The 23,362-nt window shown below is 38.4% G+C and overlaps 1 protein-coding gene across 2 annotated transcripts in view; it reads left to right on the plus strand.

Annotated features, from left to right (window-relative positions):
• LOC123673153 (follistatin-related protein 5-like) overlaps positions 1 to 23,362 on the plus strand; it is a 182,866-nt gene that overhangs the window by 133,334 nt on the left and 26,170 nt on the right. For both annotated transcript variants that reach the window (XM_045607601.1, XM_045607602.1), the window contains 4 exons: positions 13,534 to 13,691; positions 15,755 to 15,892; positions 15,948 to 16,082; positions 19,364 to 19,496. In XM_045607601.1, the coding sequence (XP_045463557.1) occupies positions 13,534 to 13,691; positions 15,755 to 15,892; positions 15,948 to 16,082; positions 19,364 to 19,496 (564 nt within the window). The remainder of the gene's footprint in view (positions 1 to 13,533; positions 13,692 to 15,754; positions 15,893 to 15,947; positions 16,083 to 19,363; positions 19,497 to 23,362) is intronic.

A 23,362-nucleotide genomic window follows, 5' to 3' on the forward strand; every position in this document is an offset into this window, starting at 1 on the left:
CTTCAAAAGAGAAGCAAACAAGACGAAAACTCAATCATTTCATATCGAATTCCATTACATAAGCGTTTCAGCTTTCGTAATTATTTGGTATATTGTAATTTCGCCTATTCCCTCGCATTCCAACCGTTTCCAAAGGGAAAAATCCCCAAATTACAATTTGAAGGACCCATAAGGTTCCGGCTACACTCGGTATTTTTCATTGCAACTGGTCTAATAACGTCACAGGTGAAAATAATGTAGGAGGTTGCCAGTTATTTGAGCAGGGTGGGCTGTTGCCTTCGGAAACGTTCTCTAGGACCTAGGTTACTCAATTTTAGACGATAGAAGAAACCTATACCTGATGATTTTTCGAAGATTAGGTTCTATTCTCTCATTTGAAAAGAGTCCATTTTAGGGTACATAATTAGAGATTATTGCGTGAGATGTTATATTGCAACGCAATCTTAAGTTCTATTTCGTATCCTATTAGAGCTGTTCTCACCTCTGTATCCTAATTTATCTGGTCCTATATTATCACATTTTTCATATTCATTCTTGAGTGATGAATAAAATTTTCATTGAAAGTTTATTGGAAATACACTGCGCAAAAAAATTAACGCACATTATGGAAATCTCAAATTTATTCTACAACTGAAGGTGTTCTCAATGATAATTATTTCTATCAGAATTATGCATGCATATGGTATCCACTTTCAACGTTTTTCTTCAATACAGATGTTTTTTCCCAGCAGGAATAAAAACAATGAGATTATCAGATTTTAAATGTATTGGCTCCATTCTGAAATCAGTTATTCTCGATCAATTCTAGTGATCAACAGTTTTTCTTCCGTTTGATTTTCTACACTCGATCGCTATGCAACGCGAAACACGCAATTTGACCCAAGAGGAATGTGCCCAAGCGGTAGTTTTGCGAGAAGAAGGGTGGACATACACAAGAATTGCAGAAAGGTTTGGAGTTTCCCATACAAGTGTGTCCAGAATGTTGCAGCGATTCAGGGAGACTAGTATAAATGTCCGAAGACCAGGACAGGGTAGACCACGGGTAACAACTGCCATTCAAGAACGTTACTTGAGAGTTTCTTCGTTGAGACAACGGTTTGCAACCGCTCGCCTCCTTCAAATCAGCTTGAGCAAACTCATGGGGTGCAAATTAGCACTCAGACAATAAGAAATCGCCTCAGAGAATATGATTTAACGCCTCGTGTCGCGGCAAGAGGCCCAGCTCTTACCCCAGCCCATCGAAGGGCGCGTTTGGATTTTGCGAGAGAGCATATCCATTGGGAAGAGGCTGATTGGGAAAGAGTTCTCTTCACAGATGAGTCTAGATTCTGCCTCTACCATTGTGATCGACGTTCCCTTGTATACAGACGTCCACATGAAAGATATGCTCAGTGCAATTTCCTGAATACTACTGGTTTCGGGGGAGGATCGATTATGGTATGGGGTGGAATATCTTTGAGTGCTCGCACAGACCTAGTGGTCATTGATAATGGAGCTATGAATGCTGATAGGTATAAAAGGAACATTCTTGAAGAGCATGTAATGCCATTTGCCCCATACATTGGTGAAAATTTCATTTTTATGGACGATAATGCCAGAACCAATCGTGGGCGCATCGTTCAGAAGTATCTTGAAGAGGTTGAAGTCTCTCGAATGGAATGGCCAGCAAGAAGTCCAGATCTCAATCCGATTGAGCAAATTTGGGACAACCTCAATAGAAGGCTGAGAAGTTCAGAAAATCATCCAGCTACTCTTAATGACTTAGGAATCCAACTCAGAGAAATCTGGGAAGGATTAGATCAGAACATTTTAAGATCACTCATTTTGAGTATGAACCGTCGTTGCCGTGCTGTAATCAACGCAAGGAGTGGAAATACCGAGTATCAAATCATTTATCAGCATTCCAGTATATTGAAAATTGTTTATTTCTCTTCTTTCACATAAGATTCGGTGAAATCCTGAATTTTTCTTCCATTTAATGTGTCTTGTTTCATTCAAAACCTTCCCGAGAGAACATAAAAAATAAGTTATAAAGTCAATGTAGAGTTAACTTTCATTAAAATTGAGATTTTCAGAATGTGCGTTAATTTTTTTGCGCAGTGTATTAAAAACATATTACCAAACAGATCAAATTTAAATCACACCTTCAAAACTATACCCAAAACCTAAAATCGAACAAAAACATTAAAATAATCATTCCCTACTTCGTTTTCTTGCCGCTCCTTGAACAATAATAAGAAATGCAACAATTCCTCTCCAGGGGAGCTGCTCTACTGCCATTTGGTTCGAGAATACCGGTTTTGTTCCAAACGCTTGGACACGCCTACTTCCCCTTACGTATTCCTCTTCCCGAATTTCAAGAATCCAGTTTCCAGAAGGCTATTTTCGAGTATCCCACATCCACTGGCATATCTCGCCGCGAAATCTAACTCTACGAGAGAATAAACTTGGAGATGGTACATAAAAATTTTACTATTATTATGGAAGTTTGAAAGCGGAGGCGATCTCACCATTTTATGTCGTATTGATGAAAAATTCCTGGACTAGAGCAGCATATATGTCTGAGCGAGTAAAACGTTGGAATATGTATAAACTGGAGGGATGGAAGCTGTGCCTAGATCCTCGGATATTTGATTCAATATCGGCGGAACTATGCAGTCAACTTCGTAGACTTTATTATGCATGGTGGTGTTCGAGAATAATGTAGCAACCTGTTGGTTTTATCGAAATTTTCACGTCGAAATATGTTTTGGTAGAAAAGTTCTTGAGGGTTACCAGTGTTGTTCGTCTTTTCCTAAACAACCATAAAAGTTTGTGCTAGTTTCGACCGAAAAATATAAAAGTTTATTATATACAGGTACCAGCGGTACACTTTAATCTAGTGAAGTGCTCACCATCTCACTCAATTCACTTCTATCAACTTGATACAAATTTTCATACTACTAGGTATGCCAAAAACAAAAAATAAACAAAGAGAATGTTTCTCTCATTAAATGTATCTCCCCAAAGTTGGTCACTTTCATACAGATTAACTTCAAAATTGCATAGAATGAATGTAGAAGCTTTTTAGGAGTTCGCGAGCTTGATTTTTTCTTCAGCTCGTTTCCTAGATCGTCTACCATATCATAATATCTGACAACGTTCATGAAAGCCTTGGCTAACCCTTCGTGAACCTTCAAAACTGGCTTGCACAAAAAGATCTTAGCATCTTTCAATAGGACAGCAGAGCCACAATATTTCAAAGCTCAGCTTGTCGCAGCTCCATGAACTACTTTGTGAGGGATGGAGAAAATTTCTCAAATTTGGATGTCCTTCAGAGGATTTTCTTATTCCCGAACTCACTTGACTGAAGTGCTTTGTAGTGCTAGGAAAAGATCCCTCACACAGAAGTGTTCATGTTTAGCGAGTGTTATCCTTAATGCACTTTCCGCAATATCAACAGCTTGTTCACTTCCAATGGTTTTCATAGAAATGTCACTGTACCTATTCATTATAATCAGATATTTATTGGTATTAAGCCGATGCTGCACAAAAGTTAGGCTATCGAAGACCAAGAGTGATAGAAGTCTACTTACTCACTACATACAAAGCTGGGAAACGTAGCAGAATATATTTATCTTCCACATTCAATAAGGTTAGTTAGAAATAATCAGATTACGCAGTTGAGCAGATGAATTGGACTGACATGGGCGGTTTTCGGAAAAATGAATTACATTTTGACCAACCTGTACTTATATATTGTTTTGAAAGGATGGCACCAACAAAGAAGTCTTAAAATGAACTGGGAGTAATGCAGTGAGTGATGGTACTTGCGATGCTTGTCTTGAGTCTAAGAGAAAAGAATAGAGAAATACGACAAAGAACAAGAGTCGCCGATATGATATAGCGCGTTGCAAATCAGAAGTGACAAAGCATGATGTGAGCGCCAAGAAGATCACTCGACGATAAAGAGGCTCAGGTTGGAAATCTGTAGCATCGGATAGCACAGGACAGGAGATCAAAGTGGATAAATAATGGTTGAAGAAGAAATACTTGAATAGGGCAACAAAGAGCTATGTAATTCCAATTTCCTCCGGATAACTTAACGATCCATTATATTATAAATGTGCATCTCTTTGGGATTTTTTCTTTCAGCTCTGTCTTGCAGGCAGGCAGGCAGAGGGTTTTGAACCTATAGGAATGAAAACCATAGGAGTTTTAGTCGCAGAGCTAGAAGCTGAACGATCACCTCTAATCATCAACAATCCTCCGAGATTACGCTAGTCACGGTAGCGTTAATACAGCAATCAACGATGACCCAAAAAGGAAAATTGATACGCGGAAATAGCTTTTTCCCACATATCCATACCTGGAAAAAAAACTCGCACACAAAAAACCCTCATATGCACGCCAGCGTTCCACGAAATTGGACCTGATGAACCTTTCAGATCCTCACGGAGACCCAATAATCTCGGAAAATTGCATGATTACAAAAACCAGCCGTTCAAAGGATCGACGTAGCCTTTTCCGATACAGAGTTCGTCACATTTCACGTCAATTCATCAACTCTTCGACTTTTTCGAGAGAGAGTCCGGCATTTCATCGGCGGAGCTAATCATTTTTTTATCGCGGCGGGTAAGGCCGTATTTACACGCGCACGTGTGAACGGGGATCGTAAAACGGGGCGCCGGCCTAGTGTACCGCACTAATTAGAGGAGATTACAAAGGGCCATTTGTTCCGTCATGTTCTGTGTCGCTTTTTAGCTTGCCGTATGTCGATCGATTATATCGGATGTACAGGAGGTTCGGAATTTGGTGTATGGCGGGCATCGAATGAAGAAGAATCAATTCGTCAGCCATTTACGATTGAAGCAATTTCCTACTGTGGTTTATTTCTCGTTTTTACCGAAACAATATGAATTAAGTGACAACAGATTAACTATTGATGCCATATACACAGTAATACAACCAGCGAAGAATGCCAATAGAGTATAATAAACCAGCATATATACTAACTGCCGGAGAAACTGCAACACCCAGAAGGAGCTGTTTAAATTTGAATTTTTTTTTGGTAAAAAATTTTTGTTACTTAAATGTTGTAGTCGTTTTTCGCAAATTCTTAAAATTTTACAACGAACTATCTGATCTAAAGTCGATGTTTAGTTGTTAAAATGCCTAGAGCACGTGTACGCTGTATTTATCGCCAGCTGTGAAATTTGAGTGAATTTGAAAAATGTTGAATTATTGGTCTTCGGGAGGCGGGGTTGTCATTTCGAGAATCGCTTACTATACGAACAGAAATCCAACTACTGTTATGAGATGTTGTCAAGCGTGGTTCGATAATCCCTAAAATCAAAGAAGAGTAGGCACCGGACGTCGAAAAGGCACAAATGAAGTTCAAGATCAACGTCTGAGCCTTATGGTCATTAGAGACCGATTTGAGACCACTCGATCTTTGGCTGATGAATGGTTAGGAGAACTAGGCCATCCTGTTACTGTTCAAACGGTTTACCGACGGATAAGGTTTTTAGATTGCAGCATTATGGACCCCCATCTTGTGTTACCTCTGACGGTTAAACTTCGCTGGCATCAGGTCGCCTTTTCTGATGAATCTCGATTCTCCTTGGGTGCACATGATGGCCGAAGAAGAGTTAGACGACGTCAGGGAGAAAGATATGAAGCTCAGTTTGATGTTGATCATCACGTATTGCACATGCAAGTTAGTCTCCTTTGGTCATTATTCGAGTTAACATGACAGCGCTGCGTTACCTTTTAGAAATAGTGGAGCCAAATGATCTCCTTCACCTTAACCGGCTCTAGAATCCAATATTTCATCAAGATAATGCCAGACCTCATGTTGTCAGAGTTAGTTTAAAATTTTCCGAAGCGACCCATGTGGCCGCCTAGATCCCTCGATCTTTCGCCTATAGAGCATGAAGAACAGGTAGCTAGGGATAGTTTCCCTCAAGAAGAAAAAAAGAAATAGACCATCTTATGTTATGTTATGTTATTGCATCAATGCTGAGACGTGTTGGGAAGTGTATAGATAATCGCGGTGGACAAACACACTATTAACGAATTCATTAAAAAAAAATGTAAACCCCCCGTTTTTTTTCTACAAATTTCAATCATTTTCTCATTGCTCTACTATCTATGTTTTACCGAGAATAAAAATTGAACAGCTCCTTCTGGGTGTTGCAGTTTCTTTGTCAGTTAGTATATAATATCCAAATATCAACTGCAGAAACGAAATCAATGCTGATATCCAAAAAAACATGACCACGCAAACTGAGCATTTTCTCAATATTGCAATAATAATTTATTGGGGAATCACAGAAGCAGAATCAGTTATTTCCATCGAATTATCACTGACGAAAATAACAATTTCATGAAATTGCAAGGATATCCTATAAGCTCTTTGGTCTGGCAACTCTTGAAGGGTCAACATTTCATCAACGTCAATTGTTTGAAGTACCAATGTTAACGATTCTAGGAACATTGACGAACACATCAATAGTTTCAATATTCAAAGTCATTACGACATCACATAATCTCTATACCTTTGTTGTCATATTATAATCCCGTGCTGGGGCATACAGGTTCGAGGTTCCAGGTATAGTTAATTTCCATTTCATGCAACCGCTAACAGAAACATACATGATATGCAGGCCAATCTACATATCGAGAGATTATTTGGAATCAATTACCCAAGCTACGTTATTATTATTTGCTCATAATACGTACGATGGTAGCCTCTATCGAAGCCTTCCACTAGTAATCCGAGGATTACATTCAGAGTATGAAATGGAGGATGACCAGTTTATTTATATTCGATTTATAATTGCATTCTCAACATCGAATCAGATTGTGTGTTTCTCAATGTAACATTTATTATCCAATTTATCACTTGGGACTTGTATCGATTTCAAGGAGATATAGATACAGTTAAATATCATTATTGACCTAGGCATATTTCAATGATATTCCTGTCGTGAAGTTGGTCTAGATTATTTGTAGTATTCTATCTGCTTTTTTAGCAGTATTTTGTTCATACGGTGTCTTCAAAGATTTGATGTTAGTGTGCTTTACATGGGTGTTATGGAATATAATCGAGAGGGCATTGCAGTATTGAAGAAAATGAAAAAGCCGATGAACTTGTGAAAAAGACATCAAGGTGGACACCTGTTGGTCCTGAGCCCTTCTGTGGGCTTGGAAAAGACCAATTTAATGCAACGGTCCAATAATGGGAGTGGGACAATAGAATGACCCTGTTGAGGAATATTAGGAGTCTTTTCCAGTCGAATAAATTTGTGGTGCTTTTACTGACCTATACCAGAAAGTTCTTGCGGCTAGCAGGAGCTGAGCATCAGGTATGTGGGACTGCTGATAGGACACTGTAGGTGCAAATACTTTTTGTATAGCATGGGTAAGTCAGCAGATGATATCTGAAAGAGTCTGTGGGAGAGCCGAACACATAGTGTGCAAATGCTTGGAGCTGACTGGCCTAAGAACCACTCACATGGAAAAGCCAGTTTTGGATACTCACAAAGTAAAAGCCAAAGCTCCTAAGGATGTTGTCGGTTTCATTAACAGCATTCTCCCTGGATTTGTATGACCAGGTAGGGTTAAGAACAAAAGATCAACTTGGTCGCAGTGCTCGGCAAGCTAAAAGACCCCTATTCTGAGAAATAATAATAGTGTCCAATTCTTGTGATCACACTGGGAGATGTGATTTGCAATTGGTAAAGCAAGTGGAAGAACTTTTTGCCGAGGTAAATAGCTTTCCACTAAATTAAGCAAACCCAGTTTATATTCACCATTTACCTTCACTTCACAAGCATGGCTCATCAAAAGAAAACGACTAAATGATACCTCCCAACCATGAAGTAAGCCAAAAATCCACACATTTTGTATGGAAAGCTTTCTAATAAATCCAGGAACCTCAACAATGTCAGTTTTATCTAACTATGAAGCCAGAGAGGTGAATATTGGTCTAAAAAAAATGGTTTCGACACATTTCACTTCAAATTAAGTCCAGGAATCATCAATTTCTTCCTAGTTATCTGGTCTATAATTCAACAAGGATCAACATGAAAAGGAACGAGAATATAAGAAAGAAGATCAAGACGAGGGAAGTTATTCAATAGGTGGCTGAGAAGAAATGGAATTGGGCTGGTCATGTAGCTAGAATGACTAGAATAGATGGGTTTGAATGTTTAACAATCGCATGGAGAATCAGATAAACAAAAAGAAACATAGGGCGTCTACAGAAACGATAGATTGACGATATAAAGAAGGTGGCTGAAAAAAATTTGGTGATTGAGGTACAATACAAGGAGGCGTGGAAAGGTTTGAGAAAGACCTATGTATAGGAGTGGATGAATACAGGTTGTGAAAGAAGAAAAAGAAGTAGCGCTTTTACTATTTGATGCAAAGGTACTATTCTATCATAAAAAAACTATTTATCTATCTAAATTTATATTTTTTAAATGAATTATGTAAACCATTGGCGTCCTCTTTCAGTATTCCTCCAAAATTTGGCTTCGCGAAGTTTCGCTCCTTACATAATCGAATCGCGGCTTCAATGGAAAGACCCTAAGTCGGTAGGCTTTGGTGAGACTTATTCAATTATAGATCTCCCCGACGTCTACAGGTCCAATTAAGCCAGACAGCAGTAATCCTACCAAGCCGCCGTTTGTATGCCGAATCCGGCGTCAAGCAAATTCTCGTAAAATCTGGAAAAGTTAAACACAATTTTCGGTGGGTGCGTTTTTCGGACGGGTTCCCCTCCCACCCCTCGCGGCAGTGGCGGCTTGTGATTTCGGTGGTAGGAAGTTTATCAGAGGTTCGATTGATGAGTAATAGAGTATCGGCAATATGTCACATTTTAAACTTACCATTTCAACCTGTCTTTTTTTTTAATTTTGTGACCTAAAATTGAAAACAAAATATGATGATTTAAAATCCAAAGGGTTTCGTTGCTGTTGTACGATATGGCAACAGACTATGGATTATATGGATAGAAAAGAACATCAAATATATTACGTTGATTAGGTTAACAAAGAAAGCTTCAACTTTAAAGTCAAGAGTTACGACCAAAAAGTCTACGCTTTGATATGACAGATATGCACCTTGACCAAACTCCATATCTGTCATATCTTATTTTGCTTTGGATTTGTCGTTAATGTTTTAGCACAAGGCGCTGTTGCCACTTTATTCAGCCGTAACAAAGCGATTTAGCATTTTTGAAAACTGGATTTGAAAGAGAAACTTGGAGAAAGCATGTATGAAACCCATGATAATTAAGTTATAATATGTAACAAAAAGCTAAATTATTACATACAGCTACAATTTCTGCTATTTTCGATTTTTGAGTCAAGAAGAGCTTAAATGATAAAGTTTGACTTACTGATGACGCATTCGTCTTCAAATTCGATTCTGTCCGTCAAATTCGATTCTGATCGTCCGTACACGTGAAAAATTTCAAATGAAACGACTTGGAACCTTGAAATATGCAAAATCCGACAAGCGGTTTCGTAAATATAGCATTTCAAAATTTTGTGTTGTGTTTATTTGGAAACTGCGGGTGTGATCAGTTTGAAATTCTCATTCAAATGTAGAATGGCAATTTTAAGCAAAAGTTTATGATGATCGCGTAACCAGAATTTGTAAAACTAAAACCTTATATTTCAGTGACAACAGATAGAACCAAGTTGAAATATCACAGCTATATATAGGATAATTTGGCTTCGTGTTGATAGTTTTGTCAAAACCGTAGAAAATTCAAGCAGAATAGCGAAAAAAAGAAAGATAGCACTGAGATGAAGTAAGGAGCTTTCAAGTGCTGATTCATTCATTTGCCAATTGCTTCTTTAGAGACAACATATAACAGTTCTGTGTCTAAGGGCGCCATTGACACAGGAATGAACGAGCGCTCAAAAGCACCTGAATTCTGTTAAGTGTAGTTTGTTCATTGTTGGATCTTCACAAACCCAACAATTTTTGAAAACGACATAACGTTTCACGTGGAATGTGCGGAGGTTTATGAGGCAGGTACCACTGAAGTGCATCACTGATGATTCCATCCGAGTAGGGCCAAAGGTTAAGTTGTAGACCAGACTGGAACAGTGACAATACGAAAAAAAATGAGAAATCGATCTTCCTGCTGCCGCCACTGCCCAGGAGCCTCGCCTAACTCATGGCGAATATTCATTGATCAATGTTTGTCCAGAAAAATTACCGGAACAGAAATTCCGCACGATGCCGGTTGAATAATGTGCCGCTCCCGGGTAAATTGATGATGTTCACTTCGGCTAGGTACTTCTTCGGAATTTATGAATATTAATTAACGCGGCTACCGAATTGAATTCCCCCCACCCCTCCAACCCTTGTGTACAGCGGTGGAGATCGAGAAACCACTTGTTTAACTCGGATGCCGAAGGTCCATTAATGAATATCCAGGGTGCGTGCCCATCAGGTATGCCGGTGTGAACCGGGCTTAATGCCCCCGATGGTTTTTCTTTTCTGTGTTTTGTGGAAAGGGTCGGTTGTCAGCGTTCAACTATGCGAGGCTGTATTGAACTATTTCCGTTTCCGTTGCTTCGCTGTTCGTATAGAATTTAAATTGGAAGGTATTACGTGATATACAGGGTGGACGCGACGCTGTATCACGGTTAAGCGCTGAATTTAATGTTTTTTTTCCGAAATAGCAATATTAGGCTCCGTTAAAATAATATTGTTCAATTGTTTCGAAATACATAACAGATCAATCGAAAAGTCCCCTGTCTATCATAGTAAAACACATTTTTTTGGAAAATTCGATTTTATTATTCAACATAGTTGCCTTCGAGGGCCATAAAGCGATTATAGCGATCTTACAACTTTTCGATACCATTGTTGTAGTACGGTTTATCTTTCGCTTCAAAATAGGTCTCAGTTCCGGTTATTACTTCTTCATTTACGCTAAATTTCTTTCCAGTGATCGTTCTTTTGAGGTCTGAGAACAGGAAAAAGTCGCTGGGGGCCAGATCTGGCGATTACGGTGGATGCAGAAGCATTTCGAAACCTAATTCTTACAATTTTGCCATTGTTTCAATTGATTTGTGCCACGGCGCATTGTCTTGATGAAACAGCACTTTTTTTTCTTCAAATGGGGCCGTTTCTTAACGATTTCATTCTTTGAACGATTAAATAACGCTACATAATAATCGCTGTTTCTTAACGATTTCATCCTTTAAACGATTAAATAATGTTATATAATAATCGCTGTTGATGGTCTGGCCCTTTTGGAGGTAATCAATGAATATTATACTTTGCGCATCCCAGAATACTGCTGCCATAACCTTGCCTGCTGACTGTTGTATTTTTCCTCGCTTTGGAATCAGTTCATCGTGTGCAGTCCACTCAGCTGACTGCCGATTGGACTCCGGAGTGAAATGATGGAACCATGTTTCATCCATTGTCACTGCAGCTCATAGTAGATAATTCTCTGCCTATCCCACCAAACACACACGAAAACCATCCTGGCCATCAATCTTAGCTTGGCAATCGTTTCCGCCATCTCACCGTTTTCGCTTGACGTTGTCGTAAGTGATCCACTTTTCATCACCAGGCAAGTCCATTCAGTCATTTACTGATGATTCGTTTGGGAACAGACAATATTCAAAATCAATTTTGTTGAGAGAACATAATATGAGGAAGAACGAAATACACATGAAAAAGTCTGTTATAAAAGCACCGAATTCATTAGCAGGTAAATTTTCGGATAATACTCAGTAACTCATCAATTTGTATCGTTTCAAAAGTTTCTGCTTTTCACATAATTCTATCATAGACAAAGAGATACCTGGACTTGTGTTATGTTTCCCACGTTAATTGATTATTGGAGGATAAAGTACCATCATATATTATGCAATTTAAAATTCATCTAATAATAAAGCACCAAACGCAAACGTTACTACCTACCTGAAAACTTATTACCTTTTATAATTCAGTTTCAATTATCTTGTGGGAACCAACCCACTGAAATGATTGATTGAAATGTGTTTTCAATGACCAAACTTGAAATTGGGATATGAATTATAGATTTTCCTATCTGAAAATTGTTTCCGTGTTATGGGTTTCTTCAATATAAATGTGAAATGATTTGTGATATTAACTTTATCTATTACCGAGGGAGTGTTATAAATATCTATATACTTTAGGGATATTTTCAGCTGGAATGTAAATATTTGTGTTTCATTGACTATTTATTGATTTGAAGTAGGTCCTTGGTGCAATTTTAAAATTTTTATATGGGAAATTGGACTGTTCAGTAACACTATATAGCTTGCTGTTGATGGTCTGGCTCTTCAGGAGGTAATCAATGAATATTATACCTTGCGCATCCCAGAATACTGCTGCTATAACCTTGCCTACTGACTGTTGTGTTTTTCCTCGCTTGGGATTCTGTTCATTGTATGTAGTCCACTCAGCTGACTGCCGATTGGACTCCGGAGTGAAATGATGGACCCATGTTTCATCCATTGTTATATATCGACGCAAAAATTCAGGTTTATTGCACTTAAACAGCTTCAAACACTGGTCAGAATCATTAACACGTTGTTGCTTTTGATCGATTCTGAGCTAGCGCGGCATCCTTTTTGCACACAGTTTTTTTATGTACGATTATTCATGATTGATATGATGTACACGTTCAGATGATATCTTCACAATATCTACTATCTCGATCAACTTCACTTTACGGTCATTCAAAATTATTTTATGAACTTTTTCGATTTTTTCGTCGGTGACAGCCTCATTTGAGCGTCCACTGCGTTCGCCGTCTTCGGTGCTCATTTCACCACGTTTAAACTCAGCATACCAATCAATGATGGTTGATTTTCTGGTGCAGACCCCGGAAACTCTTCATCAAGCGAAGATTTTGCTTCAACTGCTGCTATTTCGTTTGTTTGTCATCTTGGGTAGAATTATGCGGTACTGATGATCCCTCATAAAGGTAACCGGTATATCGCTATTCTCCCTCGATGACATGCATTCTCCTTGGGTTACTTTCGATTATGATTCGTACGTAATGGCGTGGAAGTCTTCTGTTTGACAATGGTTATGTTGATGGCATTTTGCTGATACATTATCCAGATAGATAATTATTAATTAATATCGTATGATATTGTTACACACTTGGAAATTGTACTTCTTTTTCTTTTCATCATTCATTTCCAAATATCATTCGTTTTATTTATTGTAATGAAATCATTACCCTACTGAAATAGCGAAACAAATATTATATTATTATTATTATAATGAGTTATATAATCAAATGTATATAACGTTAACACCTCCGTGAATGATCTCACCGTCCCACAACCATCCAGAACGTAAACACCGCCGCAAAATCGACTCGCGTGAAATATTAACAACTCCACCTAAATTTACGATTAAAAAAACACCCTCCAGCCATATCCGACACCGGGTCCCCATGAAAAATTCCGGCGCACATCCTCTTGTACCACCGAGCCCATACATTATGCATTCTATAATTCGTTGTGTTTCCAGGGAAAGGCTGGGGACCGACAGTGGACCACAGCAATATCTATTTCAATAATTCACCGCTGTCAACGCTGCCGTCGCTCACGAACAGCAGCACCGGCGGCGGCTACGGAACCCCGGTCGGCGTTCCGGTGGACAACGTCACCGTTAAAACTGAGGCCACGGTGAGTTCGCAGGGGTCAAATGGTGTTTTTGATCCCCGTTTTTTTTTCAGGCGATGGTGCTGGTTTAATATTCAGTCGACCAGAGGGTCTGGAAGGGTTGAGTTTTTTCAGTTTGTCGGTTGGGTTGAACGAGATCCGACCCTTTTTGATAATGTGATGATTTTTTCATTTCTGTGAATTGGGGGGCTTGAGATTGACGCATGACGCACTTTTCGATATCTCGATGTCAACCTAGCAAAAATAATGTCTGGTATAGTGTATTCAAAGTCAATTGAACTAGTCCACAAAAATGCTTGGCCAGATGTCCATTTGAAGTGGATACCGCGATCCGTTAAATACCGCTGAATACTTTGAAAGTATTGTCAGATAATAAATTAACTGGCCACAAAAGAATTTCTTGAAACTTGGACAACCCTTGCATAATCGAAATATTCTGCTTACTCCAAGTGACTTTGGATATACTATAAAATGGTTAGACACATACAGATTGGTCAATATCAAACAGTCCAGTTGGATATCTCCAGTTGTGCTGAGGGAGATCAATTATTATTTGAAAGTAGGGAATCATCAAGCCAAGTAGCTTGACATTTACACCAACTACTTAACTTCAAAATCAAGCTCGTGAAAAATTACATACTCGAGCTGGACTTGACTTATTGATTTTAGATAATTTTTGCTTGACTTGATATCAACCTACTTGATGAAGGGTGTTTTTTTAGAGCTATAGAACTTTAAATTGCAATAAAACAACGATGGATTATTCGATTGACATGAATTCTATTCATCCGCAAGATAATCTTGTGGCATTACATTTTAAATATGATTTCTGGCATATGACCACCACGGCTGGCTCGGATGTAGTCCAATCTGGACGTCCAATTTTCGATGACTTTTTCCAACATTTGTGGCCGTATATCGGCAATAACACGGCGAATGTTGTCTTCCAAATGGTCAAGGGTTTGTGGCTTATCCGCATAGACCAATGACTTTACATAGCCCCACAGAAAGTAGTTTAGCGGTGTTAAATCACAAGATATTGGAGGCAAATTCACAGGTCCAAAACGTGAAATTAGGCGGTCACCAAACGTTTCTTTCAATAAATCGATTGTGGCACGAGCTGTGAGACATGTTGCGCCGTCTTGTTGGAACCACAGCTCCTGGACATCATGGTTGTTCAATTCAGGAATGAAAAAGTAAGTAATGATGGCTGTACACTGATCACCATTGACTGTAACGTTCTGGCCATCATCGTTATTGAAGAAGTACCAATGACCAATGATTCCACCAGCCCATAAAGCGCACCAAACAGTCAGTTTTTCTGGATGTAACGGTGTTTCGACATACACTTGAGGATTAGCTTCACTCCAAATGCGGCAGTTTTGTTTGTTGACGTAGCCATTCAACCAGAAGCGCGCTCCATCGCTAAACAAAATAAAATGGACGTAGTGCGTGATACGTATTCCGTACAAAGCCATTATTTTCGAAATAAAATTGCACTATTTGCAAGCGTTGTTCTGGCGTGAGTCTATTCATGATGAATTGCCAAACCAAACTGAGAATAAATCACTTGACAGCTGTTAAATCGGTCGCCATCTTGAACAGTAATACCAACTTAAAGTTATATACCTCGAAAAAAAAACACCCGTTACATAAAGGCTTTACATCATAGCTCCTTCGAAAATGCTAAACAACCAAAAACATTGGTACTAAAAACAATTTTAGAAGTAATAAACCAGCTTAATTATGATCAACTACGAGATAGCAACGAATAAAATAATTCATTAGTTGGAAAGCTTTGTACAAAATAATGGATACTTGGTATGCAAATACCTGTCAACCCATTAAAAAAAATTCACCACCCACCACTCCCAAAATGTTCAGCTCAGTTCACCGCCAATTCACAGAAATGGATCTCACATTCAACTTAATTATAATCTCCATCTAAATTCGTTTCCTCCACATGCCACCATCCCTCCACTAATTGAAGAGTCAACCTTTAACGTCATCCCATAATTAATCGTGGTTTGTATTAATCAGAAGCCACAAAAACCCTATGCTTGCAGACTTACCAAGCCACTACTACTCCTGTCACCGATGACGCCAACTATTCAGAGAATGAGATAGAGGACGAACCCAATGACAAGGGAGAACTGTACTACGACAAAGAGGACTGCACCATGCAAGAGTATGAAATAATGAAAGTAAGTCCATTCATTAACGAGAGACTACGTCCCGCCAACTATAAATTACTTCCAGGACAACTTATTGTTGTACAACCATGCCAGGCTGATGTCGCAGGATAATCACAGCAAAGATTACTTGGTTTCCATTATGTTCTCCCATTATGATAGGAATAACAATGGCAATCTCGAGGCTACGGAATTGAATGAGGTAATTTTTTTTTCTTCTTCACGTATATTTCGGTGTGTTCGCATGTTGATGTTCCTGAAAAGGGGGATCTCCGCTGGGTATTAAGGGATGAATTGTGGGATCTGGTTAGCGGGATTGTTCGGTGAAATGTTAATTTTGTACCTGGGATATTGAGATTTCCGTTTTTTTTTTGTTGACCTTATTTCAGGGTTTATGGTAAAGGATTTTATCAACATTCAGGTATATTGATGAAACGAATAAATATAGATAGAGGGAGCATATGTCATTTTCAGTAAGCAAATTTTGTCCCCAACATGAACTATCAAATTTGACATGAAGCACGCAGAAATGAGAACTTATCAGTGATACGATATTTCACTCAATTCGCGAGTTTCTCCACGAAGAACGCACTTCTTATGTCCCATAGTGAATTATAGTTTCATATTAACACAAAATATATTGAAATAAATACCTAAATATAACAGAAATTCAGGAAACAAACTTTAAATGTCCAAACGACGTGAAACAACCGATGACACTAGGAGAGCAAAAGTTGCCAAACCTTGGATTTCAACAAGTAGATACAGAAAATAATGAATATTCTGCTTATTATAATAAATTCGGCAATTAGGAAAAATATCGGATTCCAAATATTCAAATTTGCATATTTAATCGGGAATCACCCAAATAAATATATTTCATTCTATCTAATGTACATTCATAACGATAAAGTAAAATTTTGAATTTGAAAATATATCACAATCCGACAAGGTAATCCAACCATGTTGGGGACATGTAAAAATTGCGTATACTCCCCCTATCTATGTTTATTTCTCTATGGTTTGATGTTATTGAAATATACTACTCTGGGGTGTTCAGTGCCTAAATAAATGAGAGGATTAAAGTGTAATTAAGAAATTTTGGGTGCTCGTTATTTCTGCTACAACATACTAAATTCAGTCTTCTGACACAACCTTCCTTGTATGTGATATGCTATGAATATTTAGAATTATGTTACTGATACTCCCGATAAAATGACAGTAATCAATCTCTTTTTAGAACAAGCAGAAAGTATATTAATTCATGAACAAAATTCCATTCCCTGATAATGATCATTTAAATGTGAAAAATGGAAAAGATGTTTTTCATGAATCAGATAAAAGTTATCGCATAGATGGTAGCTAAAGCTCTGAGTATTTGATTGTTCACAATGGTAATGAAAGAAGGAAAATATTCTGCAATAAAATTCGTGCATTTTAAATTGATCATTTGAAAATTTTCGAATTAAAAATAAATGGCTCAATTAGAAAACTTTTTGACGTGACGTTTTGTTTACTGCTTCGGCAAGCATCTTCAGAGGTTTCTAGGTCATAGATTGTAACTGAACGCTGAATTTCTCTTGAATGTATCCTCATATCGTCGAGTTGCAATCTAGAGCCTGGAAACCTCTGAAGATGCTTACCGCAGTAGTAAGCGAAACGTTAGGTTTAAAACCAACTACACCACAACTGAAAAGACCTGAATTCTCCAATTCTGACGAAGAATACGGCCATAAAAGTCTTCAACATTATAAATGGCTTAATTCTGTGATAGACAGCAATTTTGATGATTGAGCACCTTCCAAACAGTAGCATCTCCAACGCCAAATAACTCCCACATATCATTTCTACATCCGCCATTACACCAACCAGCATTTTTCGTGACCATTACGATCCCTCCCTCTAAATCCCATTTTACGAGCTCTAATAATCAACCCCACACTCCGCTGCATCCTAACCTTACTCGTAATGCCTCGGAAGTACGTTTCTCATTTTGAGGGGACGATAATTTTAATTTTATAGGCGAGTCATCATCTCCATATTTTCCCCCCGATATCATTTCGTACGATACGATTCAGACCGGTCCATAAAACAGACCCTTGAACAAACCCTCCTGGAGTACGTAGAATAGAGAGCCATGAAACTATAATTCTGGTAGTGGGAAATTTTTATGTTTATACGTTGCTTCGTCTACCTCGCCACAACTGTTAATTTTGACAGAAAAGGAAATATTGTGTCGTGTCTTTTTTCATTCGGTTGGAATTATGATATTCCGTCTCAAATTGACATTTTTGATGAAGACTCCAGAACTGTCGTATCTCCACATATGGATATTTAGGTATGTAGATTCATTCTGTTCTCATTAATTTTTTGTGAAGCAAAATCAGACTCGGAAGCTATTCCGGCATGTATTCTCGGAACGTCATTTTTTGAAGATATACTGTTCTCTATACATCCAACAGATGTACTTTTTCAATCTCCATGACGTTCCAGCTTCTACCAGAAGAGGTGGTGGTGACAGAGACAGTGACCAGTCTCTGACACTCTGAAAATACCTGATAGGTATTTTCAGGATTGCATTAACCCAGATATTTCCCAATGAAAAATGAGATTTTGGCAAGTTAAACACAAGCATTCTTTTTTAGTTTTGAAATATTCCTTCTTGTCTTCTTCAGCAATGAAGAAACGCGTTCTTCACCTTTTTATCTTTTTGTCATCTGCATTTACCAAATACATTAAATATTGATGCAGCTTTGTGCATCCAAAATCGTCTCATCAGGTTGTTCTTGTACAAATTCCAGAACATTCCAGCTACAAATCAAGCTTTTTTTTGGCTCATCATCTTTCGATTCCTGCTTCAACTCATGGTTATAACTGATTTTTATATTCCTATTCACCAATGAAGTCTTTTTTCCTATTGAGTATTCGGACCAAAGAGAAACTGACAAAAAATCCTAGGAACAACATTACAATGAAGCATAGGTATGTGGCGACAAAAAGCAATTAGACATAATGTCTGTGTCTAGCCGAAATTGTCGTCACAATACTTAATACAAATGTACCTGCATTATTGTAACAATGGTCTTTCGTGGTACTTGTACATACAACTTTCTCATTCATGAGGTTCTTAGAAAGATACTATAGATAATATCTTTCCCATATCCTAATTATTGTGTGGGTACCATGATACCATTGCGCCGGCATACAACTTAGAGAATAAGAAAAGGAAGAAGAAATTCACGGTATACAATATGATTTTATGTTTGTAACCCAGGTAAAACTAAGGAAAGAAGAGTTCAAGGGGGTAAGTTAAGTTGAATCCGCAGGGGCCGAAGTAGTTTGGAGCGAAAACCATAACGCCATCTATGAGCAGACAGAGAACAGAGAGACAGAGAATAAAAATTTAATTTTTTTTGGCACTTGCCGAGATATTTCGCCTCCAAAGAAAAAATAATAAACCATAGTGTAAAATTTGCTTTTCAGATAGCCGTACAAGAGCGTTTGGACAGCTTGAGCGGCGGCTGTTCTCTCTCCAACATGATCCAGTACGACGACACAGACAACGATGGCAAACTGAGCATCAACGAGTTCTACGTGGCGTTCAGCAAACTTTACAGTAAGTAGTTGTTGTTCATTTCCCTGCGTTGTCGTCCTCTCCGTTCGATACAGGGGTTTGCATCCCTTATCGCCATTGGGCTTGAGGGCGGTTGGTTCAGGTGCTGGTTAGATTCAAACGGGACGAGATATTCGATTAGAGGAGAGTTTGGTTGAAAAAAATGGTCTAGACGGTCGGTGAGCGGTCTCTAATTGATCATCTGGGGGTTCCGTCGAGGAGGAAATTTTAATTGTGTAGTAATTATAAGGGAGTTGAGTAGGAAATGATGAGGTTTCACTGCGATTTATTCTTTGTGATTTTGAGGAAGAGTAAATATCTGTAATTAAGCGCTGCTGCCAGATTTCGGCGGAATTAGGTTATGTACTCGAGCATTTTTGTCTCTAGGTAGTGCAGGGTATCCCGAATTGAATTCGCTTCTCTGAAACAATGGAAAACAGAAAAAAACTGACGACATCATTAGAATATCTATGTTGGATAATGGCTACAAACCGAATTTCGTGAAGTTATCTCCAGAAACAAATGAGGTATTCAGAAAAAAAAAAATCTCAATTTCCAGATTTTTTGAAGAAATCTCGAGAACCATTGGAGATATTTTGGATCTGTTCCCACCAACACACTAATTCCTAAATAACGCAACTTTTTTGTAATTTAAACCACCCTGTATCTCTAAGTGTTATCGATATCCATGTAGTGCCCCTTTAAATAGTCTAACCCCGTGTATTTTTGAAGAAGGAAAAAAAGTTAATTTGTTATAGAAATTTTTGATGTTTACATTAAAAAAAATACAGATTTGCATTATAACTTTGAAACTAATCGCAACAAGAAACAAATGATTACACTCGTGTCGCGGCAAGAGGCCCAGCTCTTACCCCAGCCCATCGAAGGGCGCGTTTGGATTTTGCGAGAGAGCATATCCATTGGGAAGAGGCTGATTGGGAAAGAGTTCTCTTCACAGATGAGTCTAGATTCTGCCTCTACCATTGTGATCGACGTTCCCTTGTGAACAGACGTCCACATGAAAGATATGCTCAGTGCAATTTCCTGAATACTACTGATTTCGGGGGAGGATCGATTATGGTATGGGGTGGAATATCTTTGACTGCTCGCACAGACCTAGTGGTCGTTGATAATGGAGTTATGAATGCTGATAGGTATATAAGGAACATTTTTGGAGAGCATGTAGTGCCATTTGCCCCATACATTAGTGAAAATTTCATTTTTATGGACGATAATGCCAGACCCCATCGTGAGCGCATCGTTCAGGAGTACCTTGAAGAGGTTGAAGTCTCTCGAATGGAATGACCAGCAAGAAGTCCAGATCCCAATCCGATTGAGCAGGTTTGGGACAACCTCAATAGAAGGGTGAGAAGTTCAGAAAATCATCCAGCTACTCTTATTGACTTAGGAATCCAACTCAGAGAAATCTGGGAAGGATTAGATCAGAACATTTCAAGATCACTCATTTTGAGTATGAACCGTCGTTGCCGAGCTGTAATTACCGCAAGGGGTGGAAATACCAAGTATTGAATCACTTATCAGCATTCCAGTATTTTGAATGTTTATTGTTGTTTATTTCTCTTTTTTCACATAAGATTCTGTGAAATCCTGAATTTTTCTTCCATTTAATGTGTCTTGTTTCGTTCAAAACCTTCCCGAGAGAACATAAAAAATAAGTTATAAAGTCAATGTAGAGTTAACTTTCATTAAAATTGAGATTTTCAGAATGTGCGTTAATTCTTTTGCGCAGTGTAGCTCACAAATCGGCCATTTCCAGCCCAAAGGGATTCTGGGATCCCCTTAGTAGACAACGAATGTGGTCTCCAAGGCCGCAACAGAGCCACTACGTTCCTCAATTTTTTCTGTTACAATAATCGCGCTAATAACCACGACCTACCTCTCAACAACAAAACGAAACTTTAAAACAGGCCGTCCCCCCTCTCTTCGAAGCCTAAAGGGGGGGCCCCACGTCGCGATTCATTAATTCTTCCCGAACACTGTCGTTTTCCTGTGAACCGGGCGGGATGATAAATTACCGGGATGATACGGCAATTTTGCGGGATTTGATGAACTTGGCCCGTTACTAGATTCTCCATTTAAAACCCATTACACCGTATCGAGGCATCGGGTTATTGGTGACGGGGCCACTCAGGGCGCCTTCAAGTGCCCTCGTAAGTTCTCGAGACGTAATTGTTATTCGGCTCGGTGTTATTGTGAGAAACTTCGGATGACGGCTATCGGCCGGAACTGATGCAGTATCCCGGAAAGTTTCGAATTGAATTTGGCGTGACGATGAGGAGAGTTGTTGCCTTTTTTGTCTCGTCTTCTGCTCCGATGTAACGTCGATAGGGCTTGAATGGGTTTTTATCGGCTTGAAGTGAGGTGAGGAGCTTTTGATCCCTCTATCGTTCATGCGTCTATTGCTCCCATTGGAGTTTATTGAGGTGTAACCCTGTATAGCATGATAAATAAATTCTTCATCAAAATATAGAAATCATCGAAAGATTCTGTTTCACTTAACGTATCATAACCGACTTTGAGAGTAACTGAAGGAATATATTTGATCGCTAAATCTTCAGTTTTTCCAACATGTGCCACATAATTAAGCCTAACGCCATCATCGAAATAATTGAAAACCTCCTCATTCTCCCAATGATTTTAGGAGTCTTCGTCGGTTTCTCAAACGGCTCTTGATAACTTTCCAAGCCAGTTCCATGGATGAGATGTGGAAGATGAGCACAACTTCCTCCAAAAAGTGCGATCAAATTGCCACGTGGTAGCACGTGTACTACTTCTAGCAATGAAAGTGACCAAATCGAAACAATATATCGATCGATATACGATCAATTAGCCTTCTGGGATCAATGAAAAGGACCGAAATGACAATAAATTCCCATTTTCCTAATGAATTCTTGGAAACCGGAAAACCCTTTTATATTCGAAATATTATAACCTTATAATATATAAAAGGGTTTTCCGAAGTAGGTACTTCGAGTGAATTTGAATATACTTTATCCAAATAAAGTCATAGTCATAAAGTGATAGTCAGATCTGCAGAATAAGCTAGATGATCAAGCAGAATTAATTCAATTCGACCATGGATTCCATCAATTTGGTAAAAAAAATTTTCCTCTTCGACCTTCAAGGGCGTTTTTTCAATTTCATCAATGAATCGATCCAACGTAATGTGATATTCACTGTTGGTGGTTTCAACTTTGTCCAGAAAAACAATGTTCTGAATCTTGGACACTAAAGCAACAGGTGGACAGAGAGCAAACAGATGCCTTCTTTATTTCATATATTCAATTTTAATCTTTTGAAATATTTGAATGCTGCAAGATTCGCTAATTCAAGGAACCTCATGATGTAATTTCAGTTAATGTACAATATTGCAGTGAGCCTGCAAATAGTCAATTCCTATATCAATTGTCGGAGCTCTAATTAGGACAGCAACATGTTGTGAACCTGTTAGCAGTGCGAACAAGTAATTAATATGTAATTATAAGACGTACATATGCTGCAACCTCACATTAGGTTCTCCTAACTGGAGCAAGTAGAATGACAGTACGCATATTGATGTTCAGCATTGGGAATTAGATCAAACAAATCAAACTGCTAATGGAATTTTATTCAAAGAGCCCAACTCAATGTTTTGCAAGCTTATTAGAATAAATGAGCGCGTAATATACTTGGGCAATTTCAAAACTGAATAATTAATTGTAGTAGAGCATCTCAAGTGAGATCTTCTTTGAATTGAAAAATATTAATGATTGAACAAAAATATATTGAATATTGAAAAAATTTGTGTTTGAAAAAAGTGATTATGTTTAGTGCAAATTTGAAAGAAATTCCAGCAATGAAGGCATACG

This window comes from Harmonia axyridis, chromosome 2, assembly GCF_914767665.1.
Source record: "Harmonia axyridis chromosome 2, icHarAxyr1.1, whole genome shotgun sequence".
In the NCBI taxonomy this organism is placed as follows: Eukaryota; Metazoa; Arthropoda; class Insecta; order Coleoptera; family Coccinellidae; genus Harmonia; species Harmonia axyridis.